The sequence below is a fragment of the Ambystoma mexicanum genome, chromosome 4q, assembly GCF_040938575.1.
Source record: "Ambystoma mexicanum isolate Mex_15411 chromosome 4q, UKY_AmexF1_1, whole genome shotgun sequence".
Lineage (NCBI taxonomy): Eukaryota > Metazoa > Chordata > Amphibia > Caudata > Ambystomatidae > Ambystoma > Ambystoma mexicanum.
Genome location: NC_090928.1, coordinates 92,014,712 through 92,026,935, shown reverse-complemented (window position 1 = coordinate 92,026,935; position 12,224 = coordinate 92,014,712). Strand labels below are relative to the sequence as shown.

General features: G+C 47.5%; 1 protein-coding gene across 6 annotated transcripts in view; it reads left to right on the top strand.

The window, feature by feature from the left end:
* The window catches only part of RIN2 (Ras and Rab interactor 2), a 1,069,632-nt gene that overhangs the window by 861,736 nt on the left and 195,672 nt on the right, over window positions 1-12,224 (top strand). For all 6 annotated transcript variants that reach the window (XM_069607527.1, XM_069607524.1, XM_069607525.1 and 3 more), the window contains one exon: window positions 7,008-7,200. In XM_069607527.1, coding sequence (XP_069463628.1) covers window positions 7,008-7,200 — 193 coding nt within the window. The remainder of the gene's footprint in view (window positions 1-7,007; window positions 7,201-12,224) is intronic.

Below are 12,224 nucleotides of genomic sequence, written 5' to 3'. Positions count from 1 at the left end.
CAACAGCCACTTGCAAGCCCACTTCCGATGCATGCGCGCGATGTGCGTGCATCAGGCTTGAAATAGGAAGTGGTGCGTGGTCAAGGGGGAGGTAGGCGGGAGGTGGGAGGCATGGCCTGGGAGCGGGATAAACTGCAAGAAAAGAAGAAAACAAAAAAAACTCTCAGTAAAGCTGGCAAGAAGAGCGTATATACACACAGCCGTGGAGCAGCGGCTCATTGAATGGAGAGAGAAAGTCAATATCACACCAAGTCCCAAAACCAATTACTTGGTTAATGATCCTGTAGGGGTCCCAGAGAAGTTGTGTTGTGGCAAAGAAGGTGCTTCCACTCGCCAACGGCGAGGCACAAATCCACTGTAGAGGCTCAGAGTAACGGGCAGCTACAGCCCAACAGCAACTTGCAAGCCCACATTCGAAGCATGTGCGTGATGCGCGTGCATCAGGCTTGAAATAGGAAGTGGTGCGTGGTCAAGGGGGAGGTAGGCATGAGGTGGGAGGCGTGGCCAGGGGACGGGATAAATTGGTTAATGATCCTGGAGGGGTCCCAGAGAAGTCGTGTTGCGGTAAAGAAGGTGCTTCCACTCGCCGACGGCGAGGCACAAATCCACTGCAGAGGCTCAGAGTAACGGGCAGCTACAGCCCAACAGCCACTTTCAAGCCCACTTCCGATGCGCTCCTGATATTACAAAACATCCGCTTTGCGGAGCAAACACAGAGTGCTGTGGTGTGTGTTGCAGTGTTTTGGTTTGCTGGTGTGCTGTGGCCTGGTGGCTTTGACTGACAGCACTAAACGCGCAGCCTTAACGGGAAAACCCAATAAGAAACCCCGAGCCAAAAGAGGTCGATCATCAGCAGGAAAGCAAAATAGAATCTGAAAACCAGCCTTGTGGGACTTGGAACATTTGTGTCTTGTGGGCGAAAGACAAGAAGACCATAAGCCAAAGGCCACCCAAGGTAAGCCTTAGATCAGTTTTTTACTTACTTACTGATTCCATGCAGCGTGTTCCTGTGCGCAAATATGCCCTACGTAAAAAGACACTGGAGCCCTGAAACATATGGCACACCTTCAGCCCAGGAGTCAAATATTAAAATAAATGAGCTTAGCAAACCTCCATCAATGCAACCCGTAATCACTGGCTTTTACATATTCCTCCTGTCCCCTCATCTCTCATATCATCGCCTGTGGGAAATGACCAGGCAGCTGTGGGTGTACAAGCAAAAGAAAATAGGACTACAACACAGGCGACCAGAAAAACAACTCAAACACCTGCTATAAAGTCAGCCATTCAGCATAGCCCTCAGGAATGCTGCTGTCTAAAAGGAATGCTGCTGTCGAAAAGGAAAGAAAATGCTAGTAACCAATCATATGGCAGATGATTCAAAAAGAAAAGCGTTTTTACACGGCACCATGGATAGATGGGTAAAAGCACCTACACTGAGCCTATCACTGGCGATTCATAATAAAGCTGGTACCTTGCCAGTCCTTCAAACGCAAGCCTTGGAACCTGTGATGAGGTTGCCACGACTGATGATCCTATGAAGCAAATGGAGGAGCCCCTTAGGCAGCAAGCAAAAACGACTGTAGCCGATACACACACACAAACTTTGGTAAAAAAAAGTACTTGCCATGAAAGGGGAGGATTAGGAACATGGGCATACTTGGAAGAAACATCTCCCACAAACTCTAGCCCTTTTCTAAATCGCTCCCGCATCTTAGCTATATTAAATGAAATAAGTCAACTCTGAGTTATTAAATCAACTGACATAATGTCTATTGAACTTCCAAAAGTGAGTTGCGCAAACAATTGGGCACTGCAATTTACTACTCCACTCACAGTGGCTTGTTTGGAAAAGTACGCCTCATCACTGCAAGCCCTGGGCTTTGGTCTCATTTTCTGGCGAAAAGCAAAGAAGGACATTCCCAAAACTGCTGTCTGTCAATCTGCTCAAAAATGTACGCCATAGGTTGTGGCATTTCAAACAGAGCACGTGACTCTTAGAGCCCTTCGAGAATCATCTCACCAGCAAATGGCAAACCAAGAGATAGAATATTGGGCCCCAGAGCGAGTTCAAAACAGAGAAAATTGATCATCTGTATCGGAAAGATCAATGCTCTGGCTCTCATGGAACACAAGGGGCCACAGTTCCTTCCTTACTAAACCAGCTGGGCTACAGCAGCTTTTCAATTCTAACGTTTTCACATTGCAAGAAACTCGGCTCACCATACCTGTTCATATCGATGGCTATTCCTTAATGTATACATTTGCCACACAATCGGCACGGGGCAGGCCCAGTGGGGGATTAGCGATAGGAGCCAGCTCAAATTACATGCTCAAGCCTTTCTTGTGTGAACTTGTGTCCCCATACATGCTGTGTGCTATACTTGCGGTGCATGCTGTGCCTGAGAGAAAATGCTTGATTGTAAATGGTTGTGACCCCCCCTACAGGTGTGCATACAAAACAGATATGATATGATAGCTTATTTATAACACGCTTAATACCCAGAGGTTTCTAAGCGCGGACCCGGGGATGGAACCTGTGTTGCTCCGTGTTGTCTTGCTTCCAAGGCGAGCACGTTGCACATGAGCTATCCTCCCGAGACAAAAGCTAATTAGAAAACTGTAAATGCCTGGCACGAGAGCTACCTCAGAGCCTCAATTATAGTATCAGGTGATTTCAATGTGAGAGATTTACCTCTGGGGGCATTCCGGGGGGACTTTGGGGTCAGAAAATGGTGAAGCTTCCTCTCAACACATGCATTGGAGTGCTTGCCGTTAGAAGAAGAGAGCACTGGAGCACACACCTACACGTGGACAAATGGCATAGCTTACTCACACATTGATCATGTCAGCGTGGACTGGGAAATGGCAGGCTGATGCGGATTGAGTAAAAGCATTCTCACTGCCCTAAGCGATCATTGTTACATAACATGGTTTGTCAATATATCCCCGACTAAACCCTGCAGCCTGGGCAAAACGAACATCAATATATGCGCTATAGGAAATGGCCTTAGCTGGTCAGCTGAGACTATTAAGAGCATCAACGATTGCCTTGTGTATAAATGTCTAGACAAGAAGGAGGGGTGGACCCGAAACAATCTGGGACCTGGAGGCTCTAGTGAGAGCTCAGTCCAGTTACTCACATAAAGGGAAAAGGACCAATGCGGCAACGCAAATCACCCGGATCAGGTCCCGTTCGTCATCATTATCCATCAGCGAAAGGCGCTATATCGTAAAGAAAGAGCCATGATTAGAGGTAATACTATACAAACTAAAATACAAAAAGAAGTAGCCTTTGTAAATGCAGCCAGCCGTTATAAAAACTGGCTGAAGCGACACAGACAATCTTTTTTTAGTGCAAATGGGAAGCAAATAGCTTCCCTGCTAAAGTCCTGTGACAGTCGAAAATGTTGGTCTAGATTTAATGATCATCTAAAAGCCCCCCCATTCGAGGACATTGAACTCAGTATCTCAAATAGCATGGGAAATACATATAAATGATATGTACACTGTCCCCAGAAACTAAGTTAAGAAGATTAGTATGGATTTTCCAATCTAAAACAGGGCATCTTGAAAATAGATCTAGAGGACTTAGTAACCATTATTCAAAATGTAAAACCTTCCAGAGCCCCTGGGCCAGACAACATTCGGAATGCTGTGTTAAAAGAAAATCCCCAGTTGTGGGCAAAAATCTTATTGGGCATCATTATAAGTTTGCCTGTATGGGGACTACCCCTCCATCCCGGTGTCCCAACACTTTTTTTAGTTTAAAACCCCTGTCCCGGGATTTGGGGGTCGGGTGCATTTAGTCCTGTTTTTTTGTTAGATACATGGAAAAAAATACCTACATCTGGCTGGATGCCACGCTCAACACTCACTTTTAAACCCCTCTCCAAACCCTCAACCTTCCTCCAGGTTCCTCTCTCATCTGGTCAGCGTTCTTTGACTCCAACATGCGCCGGGACAAGCCACCAAGATAGAAGTAGGACTACAGTTTCATTAGCACCTAGTTTGTATTTTAGTCCTTCTTTGCTGTTTATTATTGCTGAAACTGTAGTCCTACTTCTGTGTCAGTGGTCTGTCCCGGTTCTTAATTTTGAAAATCTGGTCACCCTACCCAAGCTGACTGTTCATTACCTAAAAAGGTGAATGGCCCTCCACCTATTGTGACATGTTTTGGATTATGCTGGCTGCCTCCGTCGAAGCCATCTCCTTGGCGGTCAGCCCTAGACAAAGCACTTAAATATAATGAGTGCCAGAAATGCCATCTGGCATCGACTCAGCGCAGGAAGATAACTAGATTTAAGAATGGCAGTTGTGCCTCCCACTCACAATTGCTGGCCCTCGATCCACCACAGGCAGCTCTGACCAGCATTCAGGGGAGTCACTGTGCTAACCCTCAGGGTTGTGTGCTGCTTATTTAGCAGGTAGCAATTTCCTAAACATCCTCACACCCGCAAACTTTGTGTAAATCTTTGAGGCAGGAAGCCCCTGCCTAGGCCGCCTGCCCTCCTTAAATGATGTGTGTTTGTGGGGCAGGTAGCCTGTGCCTAAACCTCCTGTCAATTCCTGATGATTTAATCTAGATTTCATCTAGTAACTGACTAAGGTGGATGATTCACAAAGAAGTTTCTATGAGTAAGTCTGACTTACCCTTGACGTACCTGGTGTAAGTCAGAGTAACTCATAGGGCCTCATTATGAGTTTGGAGGCAGCCATGCCCTTAATAAGGGCATGGCTGCCTCTAAACTTGGGTCCAGGTCCGTGGTCCCTGAATGGGGAACTACCGGTCCATTCCAACTTTGGAGGGCCCGGTATTTCCCCATTCAGGGAACCCTGACCCAGAACATCCCATTCCCATTTGAGCCCCCATAGGGCTCAATGGGAATGGGGCGCATGCTAACAACGGGCCCGTTAATGACCAGACACCCAGAGCGGGTCCCGCGAGGGAACCTCGTAATGAGGCGGTACGGGGTTAATGGCACCGGCACCTTTACCGGTGCTGGTAACCCCTTACCGCCTCACTTGTAATGAGGCCCTTAGTAACTTTTTTGTAAATCGAATGGCCATCTAAATGTTTAAGTCAAGGTTAGAGTCATTTCTAAATCAGCCCATAAGTACTTTAACTTGGTTACTATTTTAGAATGGCTGGGTCACATGGCGAATAATTTGGTACTGTTAAGTAAGCTAACAAACATGACAGGTTTTGTGTGAAAAAGCATTGAATGCATTCAGAAGCAGAGGACTGTTAGCATCCTGTTAAATGTAAAGTAACGTAGAATTAAATGTTTCATTAAACTAATTCTTTTTAAAAAAAATTGGTTTGCACCTAATGGTTTTATTTTTAAAGAAAATACATTGAAAGCATAGTACTCGTAGTAACTTCTTTGTGAATCATTCACTGTAGTCATTTACTAGATGCACAAACATCATGGAATCTGCTCTCACTCCAATGACTAATCAACCCCTAAATTCCCACCTCAGACTTCATATCTGTCATCTAGAGCCTGTTACCCTCCAACCTTGATGGTAGCAATGCCCTACTGGCAGGTGTGCCAACTACTATTCTACCCCCTGAAAGCTGCCCAGCCTGCTGCAGCATGCCTCATCGCAGGGCTGAAGAACTGCTATCTCACCTCCCCCACCCCCCATCAAATAACGACACCGGTCACCCCTCCAGGTTTGCATCACTGCAAGACAGCCTGCATCACCCGCAAAGCTCTAATGCCCAAGGTACCATCATACATAGCTGAAAAGACCTCCATGTCAGGATGTCAATGCAACACCAGATGCCAAGATATCGCCAGACTGGAATCCAAGAAGTGCAAGAAAACAAGTATTCCCCTGCTACGCTGCCATACTCTGCAACACCCCTCCTGCTAACATCAGGCTGGCTCCCTTCTTCCTATGATTCAGGAACAATGTCAAGACCCATCTCTTCAAGGACCACTCCATTGACAAATGAGGACCGCAGATCTACAAGACAATCACCATCTTCTATGTTGTTTCACTCCCTTTGTTAAACAGTGCTGTGTTGCTCAGTGGAGTAACATTTTTGAAAACGTTGGCGCCGGGGGCATGACATCTAAAGGAATGGTGCCCCTGCCAAATCAGTGGGATAAAATGGTGTGCCACGAATGTTGGGGGAGGGGGGACAAGCACCCTTGAGTAATGCAAGAATATGATAGACTTAAAGATCTACTATGCAATATGCAGTGGAGTGCAAGCCTTAAGGCACAAACAGCAAGAACCATGCTATTTGTGCATTCTTTGCGATGTGTACTTTGAAAGGGAGGGAGGTCACAGTCCAATGGCGAACTTGCTTGCATTTGGTATCACCCTCAGAGAGGATGAACTCTATTTTGGTAGGGTTGAGTTTTAGTTACTTGACATCCAGCCTTCAGTGGTGGAGAGGAAGAGTTTCAGTGGGTGAATGTCGTCCAGGCAACTGCCATTCAGGTATAGCTGTGTCATCAGAATACTGGTGGAGTTTGATGTTAAATATGGCGAAGTGTACCCCAGTAGCGCCATGTAGAGGTTGAAGATTACTGGGGAGGGGATGGAGCCTTGTAGTTCTCCGTAGGTCACTGGGCATACTTCGGATCTTCAAGTGCCCATCTGGAGTAGCTGGTGTATGTTTGTGAGTCAAAAGCCAAACCATTGAAAGACTGTAGTTTGAATCCCATTTGGGAGGACAGGGTGTTGACTAGCACTTTGCGGTGGACCATGTCCAAGGCAGCATAGAGGTCAAGCACTTTGGGAGCTTGCCATTTAGGCAATAATGAATTTCATTTTTTCAACTGCTCTCTCTTTTAAATTTCCTTTTTAAACTTGCATACTGTAGTTGGCTATCTTTTTGTGCTGGATAACCTGCAACAAATGATTAAACTTAAATCTGAAACTTCCCATGAAACATATTGCGCTTATACATCTTGGTGCATGGGGAGGGATCATCGCACATGTAAACTCTTGATTAAATGATGCCATGCTTGTTGTATCTTCTACAGCTCACAGAAGGTCATGGGCAATTCCTCCTTGGAGAAAAGGGATACAAGATCTTTTCTAAGGGATTCTGGTTATGAGAGCTACTCCCATAAACTCAGCATATTGGACAAACTTCTTCATACCCATCCTATATGGCTGCAGCTCAGTCTGAGCGAGAACGAGGCATTGGACATCCTACAGTCACAACCTCCCGGGGTACGTAGATGCCAAGATGCAAAAGAAAATGTGTTTTACTTCCATGTTTTATATCATGTCAACATGAATATGGTTAATTCAATTTCCAGGTGTTACTTCTGGCTGGTACTGACCGTCTTTACAGTTCCTCTATCAATAGTCATTCGAAAGAATGAGTAAGTCTGACTTACTTTTGACATACTCGGTGTAAGTCAGAGTAACTCATAGTAACTACTTTGTGAATATAATAGCCATCTAAAGGTGTAAATCAAGGTTAGAGTAACATATATGTGAATCAGCCCCTGTGTACTTTAACTGGATCACTGTTTTAGAATGGCTGTGTCACCTGGCTAGTAATTTGGTGCTGTTAAGTAAGCTAACACACATGACAAGTTGTGTGTGAAAAGTGTTGAATACATTAAGAAGCAGAGGGCTGTGGGAATCTTGGTAAATGGAAAGTAATGTAGAATTAAATGTTTCATAAAAATATTGCTTTAAAATGCCTTTTTTTTTGTTTGCACCAAATGTTTTAGTTTTTATAGAAACTTGCAGGTTCTCCTTTGCTTCCCAAGTAACCTATATGTATTCTTCGCTAACTGAAGTACTGATGTACCGATGTATATGTAACCTGTATTTCTAAGACTACTTTCTGTTGGGTGGCTTTTCTGTAACCATTAAATAAGCCTTCTTACGCTCTGTTTACAGCGCCTCGATGCCCACAGGCTGTAGTGCGCTCAACAAATGTAAAAAATAAAAATAAAAAATAAAATAAATCAAAAGCATAATACAAACAGTTTAATACAACAAGAATATAATAGACAGAAAGGCACACTATGCACTATACAATTGGGTGCAATCTTTCTTAGCTCAGGGCAGGCTAAAGCTCCCGCAGATCAGTGTTTGTCTAGCCTTCATGGTTTTCCATTGTAGCACCATGTCTCCTGCATCTCATTATCGTCCCATTTGTGATCTTAAACCACCCTTACAACAATGGGGATATTTTTAATTTGATCACAGCGGTCCTCTAGGGATGGTCTGGTGAGTGATGTCCAGGGTCTCAGAATCACCTTACATGCAAGCATCATAACACTCCTCCACCAGACATTTTGACCAAAGGTGATTCTCTCTAGCCCCTCCCCGCCCCGAAGTATGAACATTCTAGACACAGAAGTGTATTGATGTTTCTCCTAACTCCTTCCCTGAGTGGTTGTACACTCTCACAGCTCTGATGCATGTGGGCCTACGTTCCATTGATGCATTACATTCCAGCAACTATGTGTGTCAGTACAACAACTTTCACCTAGCATGCTCTGATGCCCCAGTCCATGGAAGAAAATGTCACAGAGACAGTGACCATTCATCCCTTCTTCATACAGGTCCTGGGACCATGCCGCCATTAAACTCTTATCATGTTTACAATATGTTCAACAAACATAGGTAAAAGAGACGTGAACTGTACCACGGCACACCATCTATGCTCATGGCCATCCACAGTCTTCTATATTCACTGTAAGAGCATCTGGTCATGTCCCTTTAAAAGGCAGTCAACTGAAATGTTCACATCACTCATGTAACTGATATAACAGAGGTACCAGTTTAGGCAACACAGATTCTTCCCATTTACTCTGATTAAGGGATTCAGCCGAAAAGGAGCCTGAGGAATCATAAATGGATTCAAAGGTCTTACCTTGCATATCCATATCGAACTATCCATCAGGTATTGTTTAAGTAGGTTCTTCTTGCTGTTCTTTCGATTCATTGTAGTGATCTGATTTTGGGCATAAGGGACTAACTCCGCAAATAGCAACCCACGTTCAGTCGTCTTCATCTTCAATGTAAAAATGTTAAGTGTTGTATGCTTACAGCAATTTTATTGTGTACAATAGTGTTTAAAATGGATAGGCTTGGAGGCCACCAGGGGGCACAGGCAAGATGGCTGCCTGAACGCGTTGCTCCGTCCCTGGACGTCGGGAAATAGAGGAGTTTGTTGGTATGGCAGTCTCCATATACCATAAAAAATTGTAATCCACAACTGGGAATTCCCCACCCACCCGTGGGGACCCAGAGCGCTGACTTGGGGTGGCCTGAGAGCCCCAGACCACACCCGACACAGGCCGCGGCAGTCTCCCGCCACACCAGCCCAAGGAGAGAACTGTGCCCAGCCCCTTCTGTGTGCGACAAAGGTGCCGAGATCAGGGATATGAAAGCGGAGGCTTCCCCGACCGATGTTGTTGCATCGGTAGCCGGGAGGGTTGCTGGAGAGGACCTGATGGCAAGGAGCGGAGCGCTCATGGGGCCGACGCCGTGGCATGCCCGACCCCACATCATATGCATTAAACCAAACAAGTGACGGCGGTGGCGTGGGAGCCCCGGATTGGACCCAGAGGGGATCACCGAGCCTCCCCGCTTCACCCACTTGGGAGGTGAGGCGGAGAGACCCCCTTGGATTTTTGAGACGGTGCAAGAGCAGGGCCTTGCCTGTGGGGGCCCTACGGCAGTCTGTAGTACGTTGGTGGTGGGGGAAGCTGCTGGGAGGTGACTGAAGGAGGGGGGAGGAGGCTGCCACTCCGCACAGCGACACATTGACAGGGCCGACCCGGGAGCGCACCCTGTCCCATAATATGCACAGTAGGAACACTGTGCCTCAAGGTGCAGAGGCTGAAGCAGGGGAAATCTGCGAGGAGAAGCACGGAACAGTAGCGGACTCTCCCTGCTTTCACTGAGGAGAGCTGGGGAAGCCGTTTGGGCCATGGTACGTCCCAGCTGAACAGCAACCCCCACACCTCCGGGACCCCAGAAGAGACAGGGAAATACCAGTGAGTGTCCCGGGCTGCCTGACACCCCCCCACCCCATGTGCTAACTCAAGTGGGGGAAGGAATACAGAGCCAGCCCCATACGTGGGCTGGGGGAGGACAACCTGTGGGCCCGGGGAGGGGCATTCGTGATCCTGGACAATATGTGAAACTGGGCCTGAGGTGTGGGGCCTTGTGCAGCGGTGTGGCTGCCCCCAATATCAGTGACCTGGCACCTGGGGGTGGGGAGTCAGCGCCCTACTTAATCGCTGGTGGAGAGGGGACACAGGGCACATAGAAGCCCAACTGCTGAGGTTGGCTGGAGACAGGTGGTGAAGTGCAGCAGAACCAGACATCGTGCAGCGATACACTGCTGAATAGAGGCTGAAGAGAACAGGCCTTTGCAGCCAGTGCCCGGGTCCCCCATCAATGGTGGCTCCTCGACCTTAAGTGGACAACAGACCCCCGAAAATTGCTTTGGTGAGCTGGGAGAGGTGGGAAACCTTTGCACCGGGGACGATCGCTTGCTTCGCGTTGGTGGCGTGGCGGAGGCTCGAGTTGGAGGCTTTTTGTCCACTGGGAAGCCCATACTGCAACCCCTCACCTGGAGGACGCTGGTCCCCCCACGCAGTCCTAAGCAGCCTTGGACACCGCCTCAAGTAGTGGAGCTGTCTGGCGGAGGTCAAGCCCCACAGTAGGAACAGGCACTGGAGAAGACGCCACTGAGCTCTGTGAACCTTAGTTGAGACTTCTTGAGAGCACGAACGGCGGGGAGAAGGCGCCTTATGAGTTGGAAGGAGACATTGGCGAAATTCCACTTCCAGACAGAGGACTTCGAGATGGAGAAGGACAGGGGCACCTGTGCCACCGGCTGAATTGGGCTCCATAAAAACAGACATACAGACCATCCTGGAAGAAATAAGAGGCATGAGAACGGACATGGGGGCGAAATTGGCAGACCTCACAGCCAAGTTGTTTACTCTCGAGGATAGAATGGATGGGGTGGAGGCTAACCAAGCATCCACGGGGCTCCTGGAAACACAGATGGAGGGCCGCTTCAAGGAGATGGAAAGACGTGAGGAAGAGATCCGCCTCAAGGTCGAATACATTGAAAATCTTGAGCGAAGAAATAACCTTAGGATCTTCGTGCTGCTGGAGACGGAGGTCGAAAACCCAGCAGGCCTTGAACGTAATATGGATGGTCCTCGACATGGCAGAGGGTGAGAATCTCATGCTAGATAGAGTACACCAAGCCGGTGGAGGATCCCGAGGTCCTCGCTCAGTGCTGGCACGCATGCACTACTACAGAGAAAAGGCACGGATCCTGTAGAAAGCAAAGCGCCTAAAGGAAATAAATTACTGTGACTCAAGGGTGGCCATTTTTCAGGACCTCTCAGCACATATGCTCCTCCTGCGAAAGAAATGTGGAGCTCTCACGAAGTGGCTGCAAGAGAGGGTGGTGAAATACCACTGGGGCTACCCCCTTCTCACTGGTGTTCAAGTTGGAGGGGGAAAGTGGCTGAAGAGGACATACAGCGGGTCACGGAAGACCTGATGGGCTGCCGGGAGGGCTCTGCCTCGGAGCAGGGCGAGCGTGGAAAGGATCCCACACGGCAACCAAGAGGACCGGAAGCGCTGCAGGGGAAGCAGAGGGCAAAAGGAGGTAGGAAATAACAGAAGTTAAACACCCCGCCACCAGGAAATGAAGACACTTGAAGGGTTGGACTCTGGGCTTACTGTTTTCTGCCTACACCCCTCGGGTGCGGTTTCTGCCCGTCAGAGGGCTTTGAAGTGGGTAACCTTCTGTGTAAGGGGCAGAGTTTGGTTGAATTACCTATGCTGTTATGCCTTTCTGGTCCGTCCTCCTCCTCCAAGGCTTCCATAATTCACTAGCTCTCTATCTCTCCAGCTTTCCTAATCTGTCTCCAATCGGTAATCCTTCTCCAGCAGACTCCACTAGTAGAAGGGAGCTTTAACAGGTATGCCTGTTCCTCCAGATGTCAGACACCTAGTAACTTGATCCAGCCCCATTTATACCTATGCAGCTGTTATTTTTATTTATTTGTATTTATTGATTTATAAAGCGCCTTACACCAACATGCAATGTCTAACATGATCACTGATTGGTTATTTCCCAGACTTCTCTGTTTATTTCGTCCCTGGGATTGGTTGTACTCCATGGATGATCTTATTTCCTCTTACCACCCCTTTAGGAATTGGCTCTCAGTGTTGTCCAATGGCTGCCTTTAGTT